The sequence below is a fragment of the Saccoglossus kowalevskii genome, unplaced genomic scaffold (genome assembly GCF_978046115.1).
Source record: "Saccoglossus kowalevskii unplaced genomic scaffold, keSacKowa6.1 SCAFFOLD_100, whole genome shotgun sequence".
In the NCBI taxonomy this organism is placed as follows: domain Eukaryota; kingdom Metazoa; phylum Hemichordata; class Enteropneusta; family Harrimaniidae; genus Saccoglossus; species Saccoglossus kowalevskii.
Genome location: NW_028188636.1, coordinates 110,252 through 136,309, shown reverse-complemented (window position 1 = coordinate 136,309; position 26,058 = coordinate 110,252). Strand labels below are relative to the sequence as shown.

The following is a 26,058-nucleotide window of genomic DNA, read 5'->3' as shown; positions in this document are numbered from 1 at the left end:
TAGAATAAAAGTCTTAGTATTTGTAATGGTTTAATATTTTGTACATCCATAGTATAATGATTTAACATCTCACTATAATGAGATTATATATATTGTTATGGGGTGCATGTTGCTATACTGAAATATAATTACTATGTCACATGTAGCTCATTTTAATCAATGCATAATCGTTTGCAATTTCAAAATATGTTTGCATAGCATAATTGACGAATCCTTCCTTGCTCTGTATATTCCTGAACGAGTTTGTCCCGAAATTATTTAGCATTTCTTTTCACCCATGTTTTCATTAAAATGAGTTACACTTTCATAACAAAATACTCTGTTTATTATAGGAGTTTCTATCTCGAATTCGAAATAGGAAATAAATGAGTAAATTAAACATGTTTTACGAATCAAATGCTATTATACATGAGTGTTATCTCATGGAAAACTGACAACGAGTTAATAATAAGAATACATTATTTGTGTTAGAATATAGAGAGCTGCTAAGTTGTTCGAGTTACGGACATCGAAGTACGAACATCGAATTACAAAAAAAGTTACATTTTGGAAACCACACCCACTTTTGTGAGACCTCGTCCAAACTGTAACTCGATTAACTAGTCAACAGAATTCCGAGTTACAGGTAAAATACATTTTTAGTTGTTGAAGGTCCACATTTAGTAACTTGAACTTTAAGTAACAGTTAACCAAACATCGAGTTACAGGCAGCATGATTTTTTTTAACGTTCAACTATTAAGTATGTTGCCCATAACGCGAAGTTTTGTTACTAGTAACTGTTGATTGGCCATAGTTACAATTTGGGTGTGGTTTCGCAAAAGGGGCGTGATTTATAAAATATGGGCGTGGTAATATTTGTAACTCAATGTTTTCGTAACTCGATGCTCGTAACTCTAACAGTTCAGTATATAGAATAGATATTTTGTTGTTTAATGTATTATGACGATAAGATTTGGTACATGATCTTCCCAGGGGATCACTGGTAAAACTCACGGAAAAGCGAGGCACCCAAGTGTTCTAGAAATTATGCTTCATAACAGGGTCCCTTTTCGACATTCTCAGAAATCAAAAAGAATGATATCGTTGCTAGCTTTATATATTGTGTAATATGCGGCAATGATAGTTTAATTTAACAATTATTTGTAACTAGTATAGTGTACATGTAATAAAAGAGTGTTTTTATATCGAAAATATATTTCGAGGGCCGATTTTTGAATTTGATTTTTACTAAAAGACCCCCAGAATAGTCTAGTGAAATCAAAACAAAAAACAATATTTGTTTACATTGAAATTAAGGTTGAAGTCGTTAACAGAGATTTTAGAGAAGCGGGAAAGTGCGCCTTTGCAAAACAAGATATAAAAGCAAATGAGATAATTGGGGTGTACGACGGAGAAATAATTGACAGAGCAGAGGCTGAACAACTAGAACGACAGTATGCGGTAACAGGTGAACGTTGTGGCATGTATCACCTGGAATATTCCGGCATGGTGTGAGTATATAATCAGCCACAATATTTGCCATAATATTTTCTTAGTGTTAGTAGTTATATGTAACACTACTTTCATACAATTTAATGTAAAACTAATGAAATGAATTATGCACTTGCTGTCACACACTCGCTCTTATCAACTAGCTCGCTCACACACACACACACACACACGCACAATGGCAATTCACCCATTCTCACGCACTCGCTTACCCTCTCCCACCCCAATTCATTGAACTCAAACACTCCACCCACTGACACACACAAACTCGCACACAAACTCACTCACCCACCCATTTGATCATCCTCCAACAAACTCACTCACAACTAAATCTAATTCACCCACAACTCTTACATTATCAAGCCACCCTTTCATTAGGTCAACCGCAATTCACTCATTACTCTCAACTGATTGACTAAATGAGTGACTCATTGTTTAATAAATTCCTTTCTACTCACCCACTTAACAACGAAATAATTCAGTAACAATCAGACATATATTATTAACTCACCAACCAAATGACTTGCTGAGTGAAACATTGATTTCTCTCTGACTTGCCCACATTTCATTAACCCATTTTAACTCGCACACGCTATAACTTAACTGTCCCACCTTACCACTAGCTCACTGATTTGTCAACCCAAAGATAGCTTCATTCGCTCACTTAATCAACACTAAATCTAGTTAATTCACTCAGTCATATGTACATTATATCAACTTACTCATTACACACTTGCCAACTCAAGCACCCATTCGCTCACCAACAGATTGACTCACTGTTGTATATATAAACACATCCATCCAACCAACCACCCACCCATCCATTCACTGTCATACTCAAATGACGCATCAATTAACCCTTTCACTCACTCACACACACATCTTCACTCACTCACCCTCACCCACTCAGCTTTACTCCCTCAGCCTCACCTTCACTCACTTTCTCACCTTCACTCATCTTCATTCACTCACTCACTCACTCACTCACCTTCATTCACTCACTCTCACCCACTCACCTTCATGCTCACCTTCATTCACCCACCCTCACCTTCATTCACCCATCCTCAGCCTCACCTTCACTCACTCACCTCACCCACTCACTCACTCACCCTTACCTTCACTAACTTACCTTTACCTTCACTCACTCACTCCTTCACCCACTCACCCTCATCTTCATTTACTCACTCGCCCTCATCTTCAATCACTCGCCTTCTCAAACTCACTCTCACCTTCACTCACTCACTCGCTCACCTTCGCTCACTCACTCACCTTCATTCACTCACCCTTACCTTCACTCCCCCTTATCTTCACTCACTCTCATCCACACCTCCATTCACTCACCCTCGTCTTCACTCACTCACCTTCTCTAACTCACTCCCATCTTCACCCACTCACCTTCACTCACTCATCTTTACTCCCACTCACTCACCCTCAGCTTTACTTACTCACTCACCCTCAGTCTCATCTTCACTCACCCTCATTCACTCACTCACTCACCCTCATTCACTCACTCACCTTCAGTCACACACTTTCACTCACTCACTCACCCACCCACCCTCACCTTCACTCACACTCAGCTTCACTTCCATCAGCCTCACCTTCACTCACACACCTTCACTCACTCGCTCACCTTCACTCACTCACTCACCCACCCACCCTTACCTTCACTCACTCGCCTTCTCTAACTCACTCTCTCCTTCAATCACCCACCCTCATCTTCACTCACTCGTCTTCTCTAACTCACTCTCACCTTCAATCACTCGCCCTCATCCACACACCTTCACTCACTCACCCTCACCTTTTCTCACTCGCCCTCATCTTCACTCCCTCACTCACTCACCCTCATCTTCATTTACTCACTCGCCCTCATCTTCACTCACTCGCCTTCACTCACTCACTCACTCGCTCGCTCACCTTCGCTCACTCACTCACTCACCTTCATTCACTCCCCCTTATCTTCACTCACTCTCATCCACACCTCCATTCACTCACCCTCGTCTTCACTCACTCACCTTCTCTAACTCACTCCCATCTTCACCCACTCACTCACCTTCACTCACTCATCTTTACTCCCACTCACTCACCCTCAGCTTTACTTACTCACTCACCCTCAGTCTCATCTTCACTCACCCTCATTCACTCACTCACTCACTCACCCTCATTCATTCACACACTTTCACTCACTCACTCACTCACACACCCACCCACCCTCACCTTCACTCACACACTCACCCTCAGCTTCACTTCCATCAGCCTCACCTTCACTCACTCACCCACTCCCACCTTCACTCACACACCTTCACTCACTCGCTCACCTTCACTCACCCTCTCCTTCACTCACACACCTTCACTCACTCACTCACCTTCACTCACTCACTCTCACTCACCCTTACCTTCACTCACTCGCCTTCTCTAACTCACTCTCACCTTCGCTCACTCACTCGCTCACCTTCGCTCACTCACTCACTCACCTCATTCACTCACCCTTACCTTCACTCCCCCTTATCTTCACTTACTCTCATCCACACCTCCATTCACTCACCCTCGTCTTCACTCACTCACCTTCTCTAACTCACTCCCATCTTCAGCCACTCACTCACCTTCACTCACTCGTCTTTACTCCCACTCACTCACCCTCAGCTTTACTTACTCACTCACCCTCAGTCTCATCTTCACTCACCCTCATTCACTCACTCACTCACCTTCAGTCACACACTTTCACTCACTCACTCACCCACCCTCACCCTTACCTTCACTCACACACTCACCCTCAGCTTCACTTCCATCAGCCTCACCTTCACTCACTCACCCACCTTCACTCACACACCTTCACTCACTCGCTCACCTTCACTCACCCTCTCCTTCACTCACACACCTTCACTCACTCGTTCACCTTCACTCAATCACTCTCACTCACCCTTCACTCACTCGCCTTCTCTAACTCACTCTCTCCTTGAATCACCCACCCTCATCTTCACTCACTCGTCTTCTCTAACTCACTCTCACCTTCAATCACTCACCCTCACCTTCAATCACTCACCCTCATCCACACACCTTCACTCACTCACCCTCACCTTTTCTCACTCGCCCTCATCTTCACTCCCTCACTCACTCACCCACCCTCACCTTCATTCACTCACACTCACTCACCCTCACCCACCCTCACCCACCCTCACCTTCATTCACTCACCCTCATCTTCACTCACTGCCCTCATCTTCACTCACTCACCCACCCTCACCTTCAATCACTCACCCTCATCCACACACCGTCACTCACTCACCCACCATCACCTTCATTCACTCACTCACTCACCCTCACCCACCCTCACCTTCATTCACTTACCCTCACTCGCCCTCATCTTCACTCACTTGTCCTCATCTTCACTCACTCACCCACCCTCACCTTCATTCACTCACTCACTCACTCTCTCATGTTAATATCATCATGGCCATATATTTTCAGAATAAATCCACACAGTGAAAAGAAGATGTGGGAAACAAGTGGAATTACCTTTTTCCTGAACCATTCCAAAAAGCATTCCAACATTGTCACAAAACAACTGAAGATTAATGACAGGCCGTGTGTGGTTATGATTTCCAAATATTACATACCAGAAGGGGCAGAATTGTTATATAATTATGGTGATGAGAAAGCACCATTTTTTGCAAATTCACAAACTTTTCCAAATTAAAGTAATTTATGATCTATGTTCGAGTTGAGTTGTGTTGTGTTGTGTTGTGAACATGTAAAATAACAATAAAATTCAATATTTCCTTGACAAGAAATTAAAACACAGTGAACATGCTAAAAACATCAAAACATTAAAATTAAATGTCAGTTAAATTAAATAGTTTTACAGCATTCAAAAGTCAGGAAATACACAATTGAATATATGAAGTTTCACACGCAAGTGCCACATGACAGACTAATTGCTGAACATTTTCAAAATCGCTAAATAAATGAAATTTATGGTATATGCAAAATAAGGTTTATGTAAACGTAATGAAACTAATTTTCTTTTAAATTTACAACTATTCCCCATCCCAGTAATGAACTACTAGTAAATACCTTATTATTTTGACACAGATCAATGTATTTAAAACACCTTCATCTCTTTTTTTAACTTGCAGGTCATTACTACAGTAATTCATATGACAGGGGTTCCAGAGAAATAATTACATTCAAATGTGGGAAAATATTAGTTAATTAATAAACACAAATTATTTGTTTCATTATTTTAACAAACTAAAAATGAATGGTGCATAGTACTACTGTAGAACATATTATTCAAGCTGTTAATTGAATAATTTAACACAAAAAGGTGCCAATTGGGCAAAAGCAATGTACATATCACCAGTGGTATGTTGGTATCCATTGTCAGGTATATTTACTAATCTATTAACAATCAATTGACAAGTTTCAAACAAAACTATTTTTTTAATTAACAATGTTGATTCATTTTAGTTTCAATAAACATTTTCAAATTATTGAAAAAACACTTCCCAAGATAGAATTTAAACACAGCTTTACATTTCAACTTATAATAAACATAGTCATGCACAGAGCATACAATTTCTAAGCACATGTCCTTGTAAGTGTATATGATCCACTGTTGACGCAATTCTTGTATTTTATTCATCAGCCAATGACGTCCTGGTTTGTGTCCTGATTAATTATAGAGTAATAATACATCATATTGGATACTGGCACTATAAAAATGGACACCCTAAAGTACATTCCAGGGTTCTTGCGTTCCTGCGTTTTGCAAAAGAAAAACAATATATCAAGTACAATTAGATTCATTTAGCTTTAGTCAGATATGAATTTTAAATATAAAACAAAAGTCAATGAAAATATAACATTGTTGCAAACACAATTAAAGTAGGAATTTGGAAGGTAAGTCATGCAATGATCAAATAAGATTGAGACAGTTGGGGATTTCCAAATTACAAGGCCCCCATGAATTCAGACCCATTTTAACACGTAGCCAGGGTAGTGAAATTAAACGGTACCCACCGAAAAATACACAGCGTCAGAACCCTGACCAACACATTGAATTAAAGTCCAAGATTGGTCGGTTATGTACGTACTTATCCAGAGTGACTTCAGACCCATTTTAACACGTAGCCAGGGTAATGAAATTAAACGGTACCCACCGAAAAATACACAGAGTCAGAACCCTGACCAACACATTGAATTAAAGTCCAAGATTGGTCGGTTATGTACGTACTTATCCAGAGTGACTTCAGACCCATTTTAACACGTAGCCAGGGTAATGAAATTAAACGGTACCCACCGAAAAATACACAGGGTCAGAACCCTGACCAACACATTGAATTAAAGTCCAAGATTGGTCGGTTATGTACGTACTTATCCAGAGTGACTTCAGACCCATTTTAACACGTAGCCAGGGTAATGAAATTAAACGGTACCCACCGAAAAATACACAGGGTCAGAACCCTGACCAACACATTGAATTAAAGTCCAAGATTGGTTGGTTACGTACGTACTTATCCAGAGTGACTTCAGACCCATTTTAACACGTAGCCAGGGTAATGAAATTAAACGGTACCCACCGAAAAATACACAGGGTCAAAACCCTGACCAACACATTGAAATAAAGTCTAAGATTGGTCGGTTATGTACGTACTTATCCAAAATGAATTCATAACCATTTTAACACGTAGCCAGGGTAATGAAATTAAACGGTACCCACCGAAAAATACACAGGGTCAGAACCCTGACCAACACATTGAATTAAAGTCCAAGATTGGTCGGTTATGTACGTACTTATCCAGAGTGACTTCAGACCCATTTTAACACGTAGCCAGGGTAATGAAATTAAACGGTACCCACCGAAAAATACACAGGGTCAGAACCCTGACCAACATATTGAAATAAAGTCCAAGATTGGTCGGTTATGTACGTACTTATCCAGAGTGACTTCAGACCCATTTTAACACGTAGCCAGGGTAATGAAATTAAACGGTACCCACCGAAAAATACACAGGGTCAGAACCCTGACCAACACATTGAATTAAAGTCCAAGATTGGTCGGTTATGTACGTACTTATCCAGAGTGACTTCAGACCCATTTTAACACGTAGCCAGGGTAATGAAATTAAACGGTACCCACCAAAAAATACACAGGGTCAAAACCCTGACCAACACATTGAAATAAAGTCTAAGATTGGTCGGTTATGTACGTACTTATCCAAAATGAATTCATAACCATTTTAACACGTAGCCAGGGTAGTGAAATTAAACGGTACCCACCGAAAAATACACAGGGTCAGAACCCTGACCAACACATTGAATTAAAGTCCAAGATTGGTCGGTTACGTACGTACTTATCCAGAGTGACTTCAGACCCATTTTAACACGTAGCCAGGGTAATGAAATTAAACGGTACCCACCGAAAAATACACAGGGTCAGAACCCTGACCAACACATTGAAATAAAGTCCAAGATTGGTCGGTTATGTACGTACTTATCCAAAATGAATTCATAACCATTTTAACACGTAGCCAGGGTAATGAAATTAAACGGTACCCACCGAAAAATACACAGGGTCAGAACCCTGACCAACATATTGAAATAAAGTCCAAGATTGGTCGGTTATGTACGTACTTATCCAAAATGAATTCATAACCATTTTAACACGTAGCCAGGGTAATGAAATTAAACGGTACCCACCGAAAAATACACAGGGTCAGAACCCTGACCAACACATTGAAATATAAAGTCCAAGATTGGTCGGTTATGTACGTACTTATCCAAAATGAATTCATAACCATTTTAACACGTAGCCAGGGTAATGAAATTAAACGGTACCCACCGAAAAATACACAGGGTCAGAACCCTGACCAACATATTGAAATAAAGTCCAAGATTGGTCGGTTATGTACGTACTTATCCAGAGTGAATTCATAACCATTTTAACACGTAGCCAGGGTAATGAAATTAAACGGTACCCACCGAAAAATACACAGGGTCAGAACCCTGACCAACATATTGAAATAAAGTCCAAGATTGGTCGGTTATGTACGTACTTATCCAGAGTGAATTCATAACCATTTTAACACGTAGCCAGGGTAATGAAATTAAACGGTACCCACCGAAAAATACACAGGGTCAGAACCCTGACCAACATATTGAAATAAAGTCCAAGATTGGTCGGTTATGTACGTACTTATCCAGAGTGACTTCAGACCCATTTTAACACGTAGCCAGGGTAATGAAATTAAACGGTACCCACCGAAAAATACACAGGGTCTGAACCCTGACCAACATATTGAAATAAAGTCCAAGATTGGTCGGTTATGTACGTACTTATCCAAAATGAATTCATAACCATTTTAACACGTAGCCAGGGTAATGAAATTAAACGGTACCCACCGAAAAATACACAGGGTCTGAACCCTGACCAACATATTGAAATAAAGTCCAAGATTGGTCGGTTATGTACGTACTTATCCAAAATGAATTCATAACCATTTTAACACGTAGCCAGGGTAGTGAAATTAAACGGTACCCACCGAAAAATACACAGGGTCAGAACCCTGACCAACACATTGAATTAAAGTCCAAGATTGGTCGGTTACGTACGTACTTATCCAGAGTGACTTCAGACCCATTTTAACACGTAGCCAGGGTAATGAAATTAAACGGTACCCACCGAAAAATACACAGGGTCAGAACCCTGACCAACATATTGAAATAAAGTCCAAGATTGGTCGGTTACGTACGTACTTATCCAAAATGAATTCATAACCATTTTAACACGTAGCCAGGGTAATGAACCAATGCATTGCCTGATATTAAATGTTAACTAACGTTTTAGTACATATGTATAAGCATAATGTCCACAGTTATGTCTGTAGGTGTACCTTACCTGCATGCAAAATAAAGTCCAAGATTGGTCGGTTATGTACGTACTCATCCAAAATGAATTCATAACCATTTTAACACGTAGCCAGGGTAATGAAATTAAACGGTACCCACCGAAAAATACACAGGGTCAGAACCCTGACCAACACATTGAAATAAAGTCCAAGATTGGTCGGTTATGTACGTACTTATCCAAAATGAATTCATAACCATTTTAACACGTAGCCAGGGTAATGAAATTAAACGGTACCCACCGAAAAATACACAGGGTCAGAACCCTGACCAACATATTGAAATAAAGTCCAAGATTGGTCGGTTATGTACGTACTTATCCAAAATGAATTCATAACCATTTTAACACGTAGCCAGGGTAATGAAATTAAACGGTACCCACCGAAAAATACACAGGGTCAGAACCCTGACCAACACATTGAAATATAAAGTCCAAGATTGGTCGGTTATGTACGTACTTATCCAAAATGAATTCATAACCATTTTAACACGTAGCCAGGGTAATGAAATTAAACGGTACCCACCGAAAAATACACAGGGTCAGAACCCTGACCAACATATTGAAATAAAGTCCAAGATTGGTCGGTTATGTACGTACTTATCCAGAGTGAATTCATAACCATTTTAACACGTAGCCAGGGTAATGAAATTAAACGGTACCCACCGAAAAATACACAGGGTCAGAACCCTGACCAACATATTGAAATAAAGTCCAAGATTGGTCGGTTATGTACGTACTTATCCAGAGTGAATTCATAACCATTTTAACACGTAGCCAGGGTAATGAAATTAAACGGTACCCACCGAAAAATACACAGGGTCAGAACCCTGACCAACATATTGAAATAAAGTCCAAGATTGGTCGGTTATGTACGTAACTTATCCAAAATGAATTCATAACCATTTTAACACGTAGCCAGGGTAATGAAATTAAACGGTACCCACCGAAAAATACACAGGGTCTGAACCCTGACCAACATATTGAAATAAAGTCCAAGATTGGTCGGTTATGTACGTACTTATCCAGAGTGAATTCATAACCATTTTAACACGTAGCCAGGGTAATGAAATTAAACGGTACCCACCGAAAAATACACAGGGTCAGAACCCTGACCAACATATTGAAATAAAGTCCAAGATTGGTCGGTTATGTACGTACTTATCCAAAATGAATTCATAACCATTTTAACACGTAGCCAGGGTAATGAAATTAAACGGTACCCACCGAAAAATACACAGGGTCAGAACCCTGACCAACACATTGAAATAAAGTCCAAGATTGGTCGGTTATGTACGTACTTATCCAAAATGAATTCATAACCATTTTAACACGTAGCCAGGGTAATGAAATTAAACGGTACCCACCGAAAAATACACAGGGTCAGAACCCTGACCAACACATTGAAATATAAAGTCCAAGATTGGTCGGTTATGTACGTACTTATCCAAAATGAATTCATAACCATTTTAACACGTAGCCAGGGTGGTGAAATTAAACGGTACCCACCGAAAAATACACAGGGTCAGAACCCTGACCAACATATTGAAATAAAGTCCAAGATTGGTCGGTTATGTACGTACTTATCCAGAGTGACTTCAGACCCATTTTAACACGTAGCCAGGGTAATGAAATTAAACGGTACCCACCGAAAAATACACAGGGTCTGAACCCTGACCAACATATTGAAATAAAGTCCAAGATTGGTCGGTTATGTACGTACTTATCCAAAATGAATTCATAACCATTTTAACACGTAGCCAGGGTAATGAAATTAAACGGTACCCACCGAAAAATACACAGGGTCAGAACCCTGACCAACATATTGAAATAAAGTCCAAGATTGGTCGGTTATGTACGTAACTTATCCAAAATGAATTCATAACCATTTTAACACGTAGCCAGGGTAATGAAATTAAACGGTACCCACCGAAAAATACACAGGGTCTGAACCCTGACCAACATATTGAAATAAAGTCCAAGATTGGTCGGTTATGTACGTACTTATCCAGAGTGAATTCATAACCATTTTAACACGTAGCCAGGGTAATGAAATTAAACGGTACCCACCGAAAAATACACAGGGTCAGAACCCTGACCAACATATTGAAATAAAGTCCAAGATTGGTCGGTTATGTACGTACTTATCCAAAATGAATTCATAACCATTTTAACACGTAGCCAGGGTAATGAAATTAAACGGTACCCACCGAAAAATACACAGGGTCAGAACCCTGACCAACATATTGAAATAAAGTCCAAGATTGGTCGGTTACGTACGTACTTATCCAGAGTGACTTCAGACCCATTTTAACACGTAGCCAGGGTAATGAAATTAAACGGTACCCACCGAAAAATACACAGGGTCTGAACCCTGACCAACATATTGAAATAAAGTCCAAGATTGGTCGGTTATGTACGTACTTATCCAAAATGAATTCATAACCATTTTAACACGTAGCCAGGGTAATGAAATTAAACGGTACCCACCGAAAAATACACAGGGTCTGAACCCTGACCAACATATTGAAATAAAGTCCAAGATTGGTCGGTTATGTACGTACTTATCCAAAATGAATTCATAACCATTTTAACACGTAGCCAGGGTAGTGAAATTAAACGGTACCCACCGAAAAATACACAGGGTCAGAACCCTGACCAACACATTGAATTAAAGTCCAAGATTGGTCGGTTACGTACGTACTTATCCAGAGTGACTTCAGACCCATTTTAACACGTAGCCAGGGTAATGAAATTAAACGGTACCCACCGAAAAATACACAGGGTCAGAACCCTGACCAACATATTGAAATAAAGTCCAAGATTGGTCGGTTACGTACGTACTTATCCAAAATGAATTCATAACCATTTTAACACGTAGCCAGGGTAATGAACCAATGCATTGCCTGATATTAAATGTTAACTAACGTTTTAGTACATATGTATAAGCATTCAGTAATTTTAATGAAAAAAAAGTACATTTATCTTAGTAATAGTGACACCTGTTGTTTAGTGTGATGAACCCCCACGGTTGGGTACAGGAGCATAGAAGTTTTTAATTAAAATTGTTTTCCATAAGAAAAATGAAACCATCATACATGGCCTTATAAACAGCCTTTTACTTCATAGTGGGGTGGGTGGAGTAAAGCTGTGATTATTTTTATTACTTTCTGACCATCTAGTTTGCCATTTACCATGTCCATATAAACTAAAGCTCCAGCCAATATCAGATTTGACTACTTGTTTCAAGCTATGGCACTTGGAAATGAGTGTTGTGACATGTGGCAAATGTCCAACTGTCTTGGTTAATAAGATTGGCTATATTTCAACTAGAAACAGGTAAACCAGTATACCTGTATGTACGAAGCCAGTGATCGTTATTCAAGCCAAAGAAACTGCATCTATTTATATAAATACACATGGACAGAGAATATTTTCTTGGAGCACTAAATGTGACAATTGCCCTACTGTCTGTGATAAATATACCACACCAGCTACATAGTGCCCGACGAGGAGTTGGGTAGGTAGTGAAGAAAAACATTGACTGAAGCCTGGCAGAGGACTGAATTGTTGTCAACAGCAACAAACATACTGGGAAAGTCAAAGACAGTGAAAAAACAAACAAACAAAAAACACACAGGCATATAAATACTAACTTTCTAGGATCTTTATTGACTCCAAGTAATCCAGAGTAGAACGAGATGAATCAACGCTATACTCCGCCATCTTTATTTTAATATTAGATGCAACCATTATTCTGTAGGGGACAACGGGTCATAACTTGAGGGGAGTTAACACCCATGATTTTTAAAATGCCTTGATCAATAAGAGTCTAAGTTACAGGGAACATTATTTTCATTTTTCAGTGGACCAATAAATGCATTTGACAGGAAAATAGAAAAACTCTACCACAACAGCAATTAGAACAGCTTGCTGCATTATAAGTATCACTTCCCTGTCAAATTAGTGGTTCATGCTTATTTGAATCTGAACATAACAGGCCAATTCTATCACACCTTGCTAGGCTTGAACTTCCATCCAATCAGAGCATTCCAAATGAACATGATTCTCCACAAAACTAGAGGGCGCTCTGACCAAAAAATTGCCATGATCTAAATAAAAAGAACTGAATGTCCACAGTTATGTCTGTAGGTGTACCTTACCTGCATGCAAAATAAAGTCCAAGATTGGTCGGTTATGTACGTAACTTATCCAAAATGAATTCATAACCATTTTAACACGTAGCCAGGGTAATGAAATTAAACGGTACCCACCGAAAAATACACAGGGTCTGAACCCTGACCAACATATTGAAATAAAGTCCAAGATTGGTCGGTTATGTACGTACTTATCCAGAGTGAATTCATAACCATTTTAACACGTAGCCAGGGTAATGAAATTAAACGGTACCCACCGAAAAATACACAGGGTCAGAACCCTGACCAACACATTGAAATAAAGTCCAAGATTGGTCGGTTATGTACGTACTTATCCAAAATGAATTCATAACCATTTTAACACGTAGCCAGGGTAATGAAATTAAACGGTACCCACCGAAAAATACACAGGGTCAGAACCCTGACCAACATATTGAAATAAAGTCCAAGATTGGTCGGTTATGTACGTACTTATCCAAAATGAATTCATAACCATTTTAACACGTAGCCAGGGTAATGAAATTAAACGGTACCCACCGAAAAATACACAGGGTCAGAACCCTGACCAACACATTGAAATATAAAGTCCAAGATTGGTCGGTTATGTACGTACTTATCCAAAATGAATTCATAACCATTTTAACACGTAGCCAGGGTAATGAAATTAAACGGTACCCACCGAAAAATACACAGGGTCTGAACCCTGACCAACATATTGAAATAAAGTCCAAGATTGGTCGGTTATGTACGTACTTATCCAAAATGAATTCATAACCATTTTAACACGTAGCCAGGGTAGTGAAATTAAACGGTACCCACCGAAAAATACACAGGGTCAGAACCCTGACCAACACATTGAATTAAAGTCCAAGATTGGTCGGTTACGTACGTACTTATCCAGAGTGACTTCAGACCCATTTTAACACGTAGCCAGGGTAATGAAATTAAACGGTACCCACCGAAAAATACACAGGGTCAGAACCCTGACCAACATATTGAAATAAAGTCCAAGATTGGTCGGTTATGTATATACTAATGGCATATAATATGGTAATTCTGGAACGCCCATTGGCCAATTCAAGACGTGAATGATACTCGTCCTCTGGCTGAAAAAATCTTCGTTGTTCGATCTACTCACACATAGATTCTTATATTATAACATTATATTTCGTAAACTTACCATTGCATTGTTTAAGCTCATTTCATCATTCTTCCGTTCTCGTCTGGATTTGACTTCGCACACAAAGTAAGCAATTTAACGACTAAATTGGTTGACAGTGCAGCAGTGCGGCAATCAATTTGCCTCTAAGTTTGTTACTAGTGTTTTCCTGAAAGCTGCATTGCTTTTAAAACTACTGTCTTGTTAGCCAATACCATTGCTGACGTAGTGTACAAAACAAAAGTAACCCAACTGCGTCTTGGTCAGTCTGAGCTTGTTGTGACGTTCGTTTGTTTGTTAATGTCTTCTCGCAACTAGTCAATCATACTATTTAAGGTTTTTTTGTGTAAACATTTATTTGATCAAATTATCGTGAATAAAAGACTTGTATGTATTTAATTTGTTCATTTTCGTGATTTGTCGAAAGTTGACGAAGGGCGTATATGCATGCGAAATCGAGGCTCATTATCGTGCTAAGAAAAGCATACGCGCATGCGTATTGATTCAGCGACAATCGGCTACCCAAGCCGGAGGGAGATCGTAGTATGAAGATAAAACAACTCATTTAGATCTAAATTAATTAATCACGGTTTGCATTTTATCCGATGCATATTGGAATTTATAATGATCACTCCGATACCAGAATACCGGTGGCTATACAGTATAATTTAGTAATGTCCGCCCTCTCACACAGTGGGGGAGATTGTGCCCTGTACCAGTAAGTTCCAGGTTCCAGGGAAAGTTACAGAATACTACCAGAGTCAATAAAAAAATAGTTGTGGCCAAACAACACGGGCAGCTGACAATTTGTGTCCTGACTAAATGATTTCGTGCTGCTGGTTACATGAGAGTACCAAACATGACACTCACAATGTGATTTTAGGGCACGTTTTTGTTAAAATATGTAACATCTGCTCTACTAATCTGAAAGTGACGATTGATAGCTTGTTTTAATGGTATTCAACTAATATCCACGACAGTGCAAATTAAGGGATGGTCATGAATTTCGGTTTTCAATTCAGAATTGTCTCAAAGACAGGAAACAGATGTTGCTATGTCAAGAATTCGAAAAACGCTTGTCGTCTTTGTCAAGGACGGGTAGGCGTTAGATTGACTTAAAACATATGTGATATGTCATGTCCCATTGGGGGGTAAAATATATATTTTGACTTTGTATATAAATAATGTTGTCAATGAAATAATCAAGCAATGTTAGGGAGTTACAATTACAGAAATAGTTTGACAAATGCAACATGGAATACTTCAAATGGGTATGCTAATCATTATTACAAATTATCGTGATTCGTTGAAATGATATATGGGTCCTTCTTGACAGGGGTGAACGTAAGTGTGTTTACAAAGTATACCCGTGAAGAAACATATATAAAAAATAAGAAAACTTGTTCGTCTACATACATGTATTTATTTAAAATAGTGAGCACTTCTCGCAAATTACCAACCTCTACAATTATCATTTAGTTTTTGGTAAAAATACAACTAATTTGTCATATATATAAAACTTCTTATTGTGTTTCCTTCAAGTCACACAAGTCCCATATAGTGGTTGCAATGCCCATTGATCAGTAGACTGCGTTACCGGGTCTACTAAATATTAAAATTACTATTTGCAAAGATAAGATCAGAAAATTTCACGTACAATGTTATTAAAAATAACCACAAATACACACATTTGTATATGCAAATATTTACGATTCCGTGACTTTTGGCAAAGCCTGATACCATTCTTGTGCGCGTGGGGATAAATATTTTATCGCCAATTCATTCACGTCTTGAAACATCTTTCCAGGCAATGGTTTTAATTCTCTACTAAGAGTATGTAAATGACAATCTGTTATTCTTGTCATTTGCTTAATTTTCCTGAACGACACAACAATCGGAGTTTCTTTCGGATCAAGAGTCTTACGCACCCAGGCTGTTTCCGGATGAGAAAATGTTTTGACAGTACCATCAATTAATCGTTCACCAATTCCAAAATTAAAATAGTGAGCCTCGTCAAACGAAAATTTGATTCCGTTGACATCTTTGTACCTGTATGTAAACTCATTTTTTAAGTATGAAGAATAATCATAAATGTCATCAATTGTCAACAGTTTGGCTTTATAGTGGCCCGCAAATGACGACTGTTCTATCACATTTAACCAATCTGTAGGAAGCTCTATGACATCGTGTTTCCGTGAATTCTTTTCAATCAGCCCAAAGTGACGATCTGCAAAGCTGTATGAATGTCCCTCTAACAGCGTTTTATAATCTATTCGCTGGAAAGTTCCCTGGTCAATTAAACTCTGAAGATACCACATAAATTTATTGTTTAAACATTCACCTGCAAATGGCAAAAAAGAAAGTCAGGAAAGACAAACTTGTCACTCAATGCCCGAAATTATTGTCTAGCACAAATATACTATATATAAAAAAGATATTCACCTGGATGGTTATCCGAACTCAAAATAGCATGCCGTGAGGTTATATTCTGTTGCACGAGAAGGCTTTGGAATGCAGAGATGATTTCATTTGGACCTTTACCTCCGTTCATTTCATCCCAAAGAAAACAATGAAAAGTTCTTGTCTTAGCAACGTCCACTCCAAGACATCTCAGATGTAATTTACTGCGAAAGTGCCAGTCTTGAGTGGAGACCTAGTGGTTGAAATAAACAAATAGATCAGATAAGGCACTAGATATGATATATCGTCTATGAACGGTAATTCGAATCATCAATTTTGGTCAGCTGAGGAAAGCAGGGATCGATATGATATCAATAATTTATCGACTGTTTAAATATGGAAATTTACGTCCGATATTAGATCGATATTAGACAGGCTTGATGTTGGGTCTTAATCAGGATTTTTGGAATCGCGAGCTCCCTGATAAACATATGGTACTATAATCTATAATTATCAAATTATCCGATAATAAAAAAAAATAAGCAATATCCCACCTTCATGCTAGAATTATTTTATATGAAGTAATCTAAATCAAATTCTATGTGAAGTAATCTAGATAACAACATGAAAGTGTACGGCATTATAGAGAGCATGTAATTTAACATTAAAACTAATATGTCTTACCTTTGGACATGGAAGGCTTTTTGAGAAATCTAAGTGAAATACAGCAACGTCATTCGTTGAACAAAAATTATCCATCTTTAGTTCCGACAAGCAAGATGTCTGTTTCCAACTAACCACCACGCATTTATATTGCAGAGCAAGTGGTTCGTCTTCTGTAACATAGTGCCCTCCCTCGGCGGTTGAACACATGATGAGATCAAATTCAGTCCGCTACGAAAATACTTCGGGAATTTCCCAGTTTTGTGTGTCGGGTGGTTTCATTGCCAAAACTGTAAAATCGTAATTTATATTACCATAATGTGTTTCGGCAATTGACAAATGATCCTGTAGGGCCTTCTGGAAACGCCGTTTGTCCTCGGTCGTTCTTGCATATTTAATTTTTTTGGCCATCACATCACATCGCTGACAAGTATCTCGCCGAGGCCGTTTAAAATGGATATCAATGTTTTTTAAAACGTGTGTTCGAAAAGTTGAAAAGGAAACGTATCGTCTGTTATTATTTCGTTGTTTCTTCAGATAATCGCGATAGCAACTACTAATACTATTTGAAGCTGGCATATATTTTGTTTCAGTGTTTCCAATATTACAATAATGGGGGGATTCGAATGTATAACTTGCCATATGATTGTCGATGTCCATAACGCATTGTCTGTCAACAGATCTGTGGTGCAGTCCGTGTTTTCCGCGGCGGTCGGATTGAATTGTCGAAAGTGGTCTTCTTTTCCCCATAAGAGTTGCAATACGTTGCTTGCTGATTCCGAAGATTTTCAAAAATCCCAGACGGCAGATACGCTTTCTGTTCATTGTAACATCAATAATATGATAAGTGCGTGAATTGTATCGGCGTACCGTCCGTATATCCATTAGTTGTATTAAAATGAGATTCTGCTCATCATAGCATTTAAGGTCAAAATCACGGCGAATCATTCTGATATTTCGAACGCCTGTTTGGATTAAACAGTCATTGTTACACGAACAGGAGAGCGACATCCGGTCAACAAAAGGAAATGCTCTGTTTTTCCTCGCTGTAGTAGATTTTGCAAACTTTCTCGTGATAGTTACTTTTCGTTTATATAACCCTTTACGAGGTAGTCTTTGAACTGTTCTATGAGCCCATGGTTGTTCAAATGACCAGGTATTATAACAGAATCCTCCACGTACGGCCATCGTTCAATACATATGCGTACTAAGTGTAGCGTGGCACAAAGATTCACATTCCTTGACAGAGGAAGTTGACGTTGCATTTGTGTACGACCTTGTGAATATATTAAAGAAACAAATATGCAACCTGAGGTTCGCGGTTCCACAATCCCAGTTTAGCACTGGTGCATCATGGGAGACATAATTAAATGGGCTGTTCAACTCACAGATCAATTTATATAGTTGTTGATAATGACGATAACTTTTCCTCGACCTCGTGTAAGTTACAAAATTCTGATTCCAACAACGTAGTTTAGAATTATAGACCCTACAATAATACGAAACCAGTTTAATCTCGAAGTACTGTAGACTATATAGTACTAGTCAAAAGTTTAATGTAAACTATAATTTGCATGTGTATCGCTAACCACAGTTCCTCCACTGAGATGAACATCTCCTCGGCACTTATGCATAAATTAATAAATATTATCCAACAATTCAAGTATTAAATCACAAATAAAGAATGTGATTGTTTTGGGTGTGGTAACGCGATTTACCAGGGTTGAAACTTTCCGTCGTGGTATAATGAATATGAATTTTAAACTACACGTGCATTTTCATGAAACCGATATGATCACATAGAGACTTGTAACTTTAAATAAAATTTACCGACTTTACTTAAAAACACGCAATATTTGTAGACGTGACACAGAACAGAAGTGCTCCCAACGAGAATGATATGACGTCACCGCTGTCTCCCCACTGAAGAGCAACGCGCACTGTATGCGATTCACACCTTAGAACAACAGCGTTCCCCAACTGGCTGTTGGGTACTGTGCGCTAACTATGTCATCTGGCTACACCAAGCACGGGCTAAAATTTAAGCTAATCTCATATGTTTTCATATAGGCTAGTCCGAGTTGCGTCCATGTAAGGATGAAACAGTGTTTAGCACTGGCTAAGAGACGCCCAAACTCATTGTTCGTCGTGACTATGAGTACCAATCACAATCCTATCCTCATTCTCAGCGTGATTACCATATTGATAATTTTTCAAGTCACTATAACTATGCATATGATTATACAAGTCCATGCTACAATGACACTCGCTCTCATAAAGAATCAAATCTCAATCATTTTAACTATGATTTACGGGAGTTCGGACCAATTTCCCGTGTATTAATTTTACGATCTGTCACAGCGGCTTACAGTGATATATTTTGAGTTTGTTCTTTGTTTGATACATACCAATCAACGTGAACATTATACTAGTGTTTGGCAAAAGAAATAGAAAAAGAAAAAAACGTCTACATCTAAATGCTTGGTTCATGTTGAATCCGTAGGACTCGTACAGTTACGATCACACGGTAATCGCGGAACTTTCACACTCAGGCAATAACACAAGAATGCATTTAATAAACCCGTAACGAAACGTAACTTAAATCAATTTACATACAAAACATATGTTTGGCGGTATTAACAATTATCAGTATCGATCATCGGTTCCATATATTCGGACACATTCAATGACCTAATACGTGAATGCAATTTTGACCCTTTATCATATTCGATGCGTAATATCACAAGATTCTTTCGTTTAAATTATATTTCTAACGAAACAGTACCAGTTGCTGAATGCAAACCCTGTTCGGCATTTGTTTGAGCTGCTTTCGTTGACATTATCTAATATAGAAAGACAAATTCACGGTTGACGAAAATTCAGGGCGATGTGTTCGTGTAAAATATAGCGCCCGCACTCAGTGGGGGGGGGGGAAATAACGCACACATACAAGTTTAATTGTTGTATTTTGTACGCAGTTCAAAATTGTTAATTATCATTTGCATACTTTTCATTTGCATAACTTCGTTTGTTTGTTTAATTGCTCCACTGCGCATGTTTCTTGTAGCCAATTCGCTTCGTTCTGTTTACATGCACTGTTTACATCGCACGCTGTTCGTGCCCAGTCATTTGTGTTCGGGTTATTTTCAATTTACTTTCTCGCTATGCCAAGAAGTAAGCGGCGCTCAACATGCTCTGGCTGCAAGCTCGATGTGGAAGCTCACAACTGGGGCAAGCACGGAAAATTCTGCACCGGTCCACCGCCGGAGGAAGAGAATTGCCGTTCACCGAACAGCTCAACTGCCGTCCACCGACGTCACTCGCCCACAGTCTCACACGCGGAACCACATGGATATTTTGACGAGTTTTCAGACGGGGATGAAGACGACCAAGCCGAGTTAGCTATTTTGCAGCGCCGGAAACAATCCTTGTTGGCGAGAATCGCGAAGCAAAAATTACAGGCGGAAATCTCCCAGCTAGAAACGGAATTCAAAAGTTGTTCCTTGAACGCACATCCACCAACCGCAGGCCTATCATCCACGCGCCATCAGGGCACATCATCTTCTGATCACCAAATCTCTGACATTTCACTAGCGGAACTTCGCAAAATGACTAATCTCCGATCGCAGGTTGATCACGATTCGTCACCATACTTCGACGCCATTGGAGCGAACAAAGGACACGAGGCTGAGAACAAAGGACCAGCCGGTGAGTACATTATTCGCGACAGTCTCGTTAATTCCCCCGGGCGTCACGCCGGGAAAAAGTTGCCTGGTTTGAAATCTCCAGAACAGTTTGTTCCATCATTCTTTTCTTCACATGAACTGAAATACGACGACTTATCACTTGAACAATTTCTACAGGGCTACACGCTCTTACTGCAGGACCCATCCATGCCCAAAGCAGAACAAAAGGGCCGGTTACGTCTCCTGCACGATTTGTTTGTTAAACTACCATTGTACAGATGGCCCATTGTCCGGAGCTATCACGCGGCAGTGGCTCGTTTAATCGATGATAACAGACGTACATGGGACAGCGATTACTCAGACGTGAAAGATCTGTTTTTCGATTTCTCAGCCGACAAGTTGAAATCAGTCACCCAGAAACGGACGTCAAACAACGGCAACAGAAATACCCCCAACCCGGACGATTCGCCCGTATTAGTGTGCACAGCTTTCAACGAGAAAGGTTCTTGCTCATTTGATCCATGCAAATTTAAACACATTTGCAATCATTGCTATGTCACCCGCAATCGTTTTAATAATCACAGTGAAAAAGACTGCAAACAGAAGTCCATGTCACCTCTGCACCGCGACAAACCAATCTCCTCGTGACTCCACGCGCAGCCCTCAGACAGCACGTCAACCACCTGTGACCTCCCCGTTAGATTAACGCCTTTACACGTATCTCCGGACGATAGTGTTATCTTGCTCGATTCGGTTAGCAACAACATCACCGGGTCTGACCCAACACTTTCAGTCATCACAAGTGTGTCAGGGGGCTCCACACCTACGCCACCAGCAGCTACATCACCGCTGTCTCTTACGCACACAGCATTACCCAAGCTCAGCACCACAGTCTTCATCAATAATAACAAGTTCGAATCCCTCGCTCTCGCCGGTCAGTCAACAACCACACTGACATCAAGCATGATCAAAGCGCCAACATCGCAGGCGGTCCTCAGCGACATCAACTTCGACCCCACACCTCTTCACAACACAAGCAGGTTGAGGGCTACACACTCGTCATTGACATCATCATCAACTACAACAACAACAACAACTTCTCCATCATCAGCTGATCATTCGTCACCGTCGCCCAGAAACTCTGTGCCGCCAGATCACATTATTTCTAACATTGACGGCAGTATTGCACAACATTACATTGATTTACATCGCAGAATCTCCGCTTCAGGCCTTTATAACTTTCAAGGTTGTCGCATCCCGGTCTCTTCCGGTCTGAACATTCAGTCATGGCGCCATCTTCTACGCAATTACGACGATGACATCTGCGACTTCTTAGAATTTAGTTGGCCCATCTACTACTCGCGCGACTTTCTTCCTACTTCGCATGCAACGAATCACACCTCGGCTTTACAGTTTGCTGAGCACGCGGACAGTTTTCTGGAATCGGAGCTACCTCTCGGCGCATCTGTTGGACCGTTCGACACTCCGCCATTGTCACACCCGCTCATTACCTCACCATTAACGACCGTGGCTAAGAAGGGCTCATCTTCCCGTTGCGTGGTCGTGGACTTAAGTTTTCCAGAAGGCTACTCGGTCAACGACGGCATCCCAGGGGACAGTTACATCGGGGATGATTACAAGCTCAGATATCCTACAGTTGACTCCACGTTAGATCACATCCGTACACTTGGTTCCGTTTGCCTCCTTTATAAACGAGACCTCAGCAGGGCATACCGTCAACTTCGCGTGGATCCGAGAGACTACCACCTTCTCGGCTATTCTTGGAAAGGGAAATACTACTTTGATGTTTCACCACCTTTCGGGTTATGCACAGCGGCCTTAATGTGTGAACGGTCAACCAACGCAGTGCGTCACATCCTACGCAACCGAGGGCACGAGGTGATCAATTATATTGACGATTTTGGCGAAGCCCGCTCACTCCACTCAGCTTTTGCTTCTGGTTCATCGCGCAACATTACAACTCAATGGCGTGCTTTTTTCCTCTTCTGCCGTTTCTTTTGCACCCAGCCAGTTCCGGCCACAACACGATCGATTATTCGCTACACACAGTTCCTCGCCCACTCGTTTTCAAGCACGGCATCTATCCGCAACTACCTCAACGGTGTTCAGCTGCTGCATCTTTTCGTCACCGAGACCCCATCTTCACTCGACTCATTCGAACTGCGCCTTGTCCTCCGGGGATTACAGCGTATAACAGTGCACCAGCCTCGCCGCAAGTTGTCTATCACACCGGATATCCTTCTTCGAATTCATCGTCTCTTGGACTTTACACGCGCGCTGCACGCTACGCTGTGGTCCGCTTTCCTCATCGCATTTTTTTTTCGTTCCTGCGTAAGTCCAACCTGGTGCCCCCTTCAGATACAGCTTATGTCGCCCGCATTCATCTCTCGCGGGGCAGCGTCGGATACAACACCACAGGTTAGATCATTCGTATCACATGGTCCAAGACCATACAGTTCGGCGAACGGGTTCTGCACATTCCCATCCTGGCTATCCCTGGCTCCGCCCTCTGCCCAGTATCAGCCTACAAGCAGATGGTGGACATGTTGCCAGCACCTTCAGAAGCTCCCCTGTTCCTCGCGCCGTCATCTACCAGCAGACTGCATCCTTTGACCTACCAGTCTCTTGTTCGACATCTGCGATCATTGCTCAGCTCCACAGGGCTGGACCCAAACAGCTACTCCGGTCACAGCTTTCGTCGCGGCGGTGCCTCCTTCGCATTTCAGCCGGGTGCCGACCCTGAAGCAATTAAAGCGCAAGGCGACTGGCGCTCACAAGCTTACCTGCTCTACACGGAATCTTCATTCGGTCGTCGCCTCAGGACGGCATCATGCATTCGCGCTGCTATCAAGTCTGGCCAAGTCGATCTGACACTTTGAACATTTGCTTTTGGCGGCTTTCATTTTTGGCCTTTTAATGCTGTATTTCACTGTATGCCAGAAATGTAATTTTAGATTCAACAGAATTAAACTAACTTTTTATTTTCTTTTGCCGCCAATTCGCTTGAGTCGGGTTCGTTCTTTGCCAGTGAATAATTGTTGTATTTTGTACGCAGTTCAAAATTGTTAATTATTCATTTGCATACTTTTCATTTGCATAACTTCGTTTGTTTGTTTAATTGCTCCACTGCGCATGTTTCTTGTAGCCAATTCGCTTCGTTCTGTTTACATGCACTGTTTACATCGCACGCTGTTCGTGCCCAGTCATTTGTGTTCGGGTTATTTTCACCCACCCACCCACCCATTTTTCTATCATTTTGTATTAGTATCACGCTTTGTTTTGTTTCGTTCTTGTTTTTGAGTGCTTTTTATCGTTTTGACACAGTTCTGTTTTTGCCTTTTAATGCTGTATTTCACTGTATGCCAGAAATGTAATTTTAGATTCAACAGAATTAAACTAACTTTTTATTTTCTTTTGCCGCCAATTCGCTTGAGTCGGGTTCGTTCTTTGCCAGTGAATAATTATGATTACATCGCGTTCTACCTTATCTTCATTTTGGGTCTCGTGGAGACCACAGTCTATTGATCAGATCAAACATGACGGGCGGTGCCAGCAAGACGATCCACTCACGCAACTCTTACGGCTATTATTCTGGATTCGGCTTTCTAGTACAAGATGGAAAGGGTTAAAACACGCCCGAGTATGGCACAGGTGTGACACTTCTAAAGACGGATTTAGCATTCCACCATGCACAACGAAACTAATTTGATGGACAGTACGAACTGCTCCATTCGGAGTTATCCTACAAGTCCCGTACCCTCTGCTTGTAGAACCACTCCAAACCCAACACCCATACTTGCCACAAACTATTCGTTTTTCCAAAATTTTGAGTTTTAGAGCAGATTTTTCGTTGGCTGAGAGATCGCTGATTGAGGTTGCCATATCTATTGCGCTCATACGCGAGTGCCCTACAAGAGTTTCAGTCTTGTAGTAGTAGCGGTGACAGTATTATGCAAATGCATGGGATCGACGTCTCAAATACTAGTGAAATTGTAGCAATAAGAGAGACTGTCAATTATTCGATTTACGGAGATCGTATTACAAAAACATCGAAATACGAAAAATGACCACGCCCAAATATTTCATCACCACAGCAATAAGATAGCATTGCATTAGAAGGGAGGGGGCAATTTGAAATTAAAACTGGGCGATTTGCACGAAACACCTTGTATATTGTTTGTTTATGAAAGCTTCCCTATTGTTATGTATATTAGTAAACACCACGGTTACATTGTTATACAAACAGGTTAACCAGTGTAACTGTAAATGTTTATTAGTTTGCATATGAGAAATGAACGATGAGAACTATAGAGCACCTGATATTGAGTGGTATAATCGAATGGAAAATGTTACCCGAGATAGAATGTTTCCGATGGACAATTATGACCATAGGTGAAACCCGTATTTTTAGCATCAAAATAAGTTTGAAGGTTGCCCTCGTGTTTTATAACATTTTTCGTTTGAAAATTGTGGCATAGGTCTGCTTTCCAAATAAGAATTGCGTGCAAAATTGTTTACAAGACTCATTGAAGGATTTCAAATGTATAAGAAATGGAATAAGTTTCTAAACCAAACACTATTA

The 26,058-nt window shown here is 40.3% G+C and overlaps 2 protein-coding genes and 2 long non-coding RNA genes across 4 annotated transcripts; 2 read left to right on the top strand and 2 right to left on the bottom strand.

The window, feature by feature from the left end:
* Window positions 1-89: 89 nt before the first annotated feature.
* Window positions 90-5,197, top strand: LOC146726056 (uncharacterized). The gene is made up of 2 exons (XR_014928670.1): window positions 90-1,491; window positions 4,953-5,197. It is a non-coding gene; the product is annotated as an uncharacterized LOC146726056 (long non-coding RNA).
* A 710-nt stretch (window positions 5,198-5,907) lies between these two features.
* LOC146726055 (uncharacterized) lies at window positions 5,908-14,994 on the bottom strand. The gene is made up of 2 exons (XR_014928671.1): window positions 14,728-14,994; window positions 5,908-6,245 (listed from the first exon to the last, which is right to left on the bottom strand). It is a non-coding gene; the product is annotated as an uncharacterized LOC146726055 (long non-coding RNA).
* Window positions 14,995-16,412: 1,418 nt separating this feature from the next.
* LOC146726054 (uncharacterized) lies at window positions 16,413-17,893 on the bottom strand. The gene is made up of 3 exons (XM_085496299.1): window positions 17,791-17,893; window positions 17,149-17,359; window positions 16,413-17,047 (listed from the first exon to the last, which is right to left on the bottom strand). Exons 1-3 carry the CDS (start codon window positions 17,863-17,865, stop codon window positions 16,413-16,415), a joined length of 921 nt encoding a protein of 306 aa, XP_085352425.1. The 5' UTR covers window positions 17,866-17,893.
* Window positions 17,894-22,123: 4,230 nt separating this feature from the next.
* LOC146726053 (uncharacterized) lies at window positions 22,124-24,900 on the top strand. The gene has a single exon (XM_085496302.1). It carries the CDS (start codon window positions 22,419-22,421, stop codon window positions 24,087-24,089), a length of 1,671 nt encoding a protein of 556 aa, XP_085352428.1. The 5' UTR covers window positions 22,124-22,418; the 3' UTR covers window positions 24,090-24,900.
* Window positions 24,901-26,058: the final 1,158 nt, after the last annotated feature.

What these genes read in the sequence shown, in the direction of transcription:
- LOC146726054 (XM_085496299.1), bottom strand. Translation starts at nt 17,865, where the DNA reads ATGGATAATTTTTGTTCAACGAATGACGTTGCTGTATTTCACTTAGAT. An exon ending in AAAGCCTTCCATGTCCAAAG is followed by an intron (nt 17,360 to 17,790) that starts GTAAGACATATT and finishes TTCAACCACTAG; the next exon opens with GTCTCCACTCAAGACTGGCA. An exon ending in GAGTTCGGATAACCATCCAG is followed by an intron (nt 17,048 to 17,148) that starts GTGAATATCTTT and finishes TGCCATTTGCAG; the next exon opens with GTGAATGTTTAAACAATAAA.
- LOC146726053 (XM_085496302.1), top strand. Translation starts at nt 22,419, where the DNA reads ATGATCAAAGCGCCAACATCGCAGGCGGTCCTCAGCGACATCAACTTC.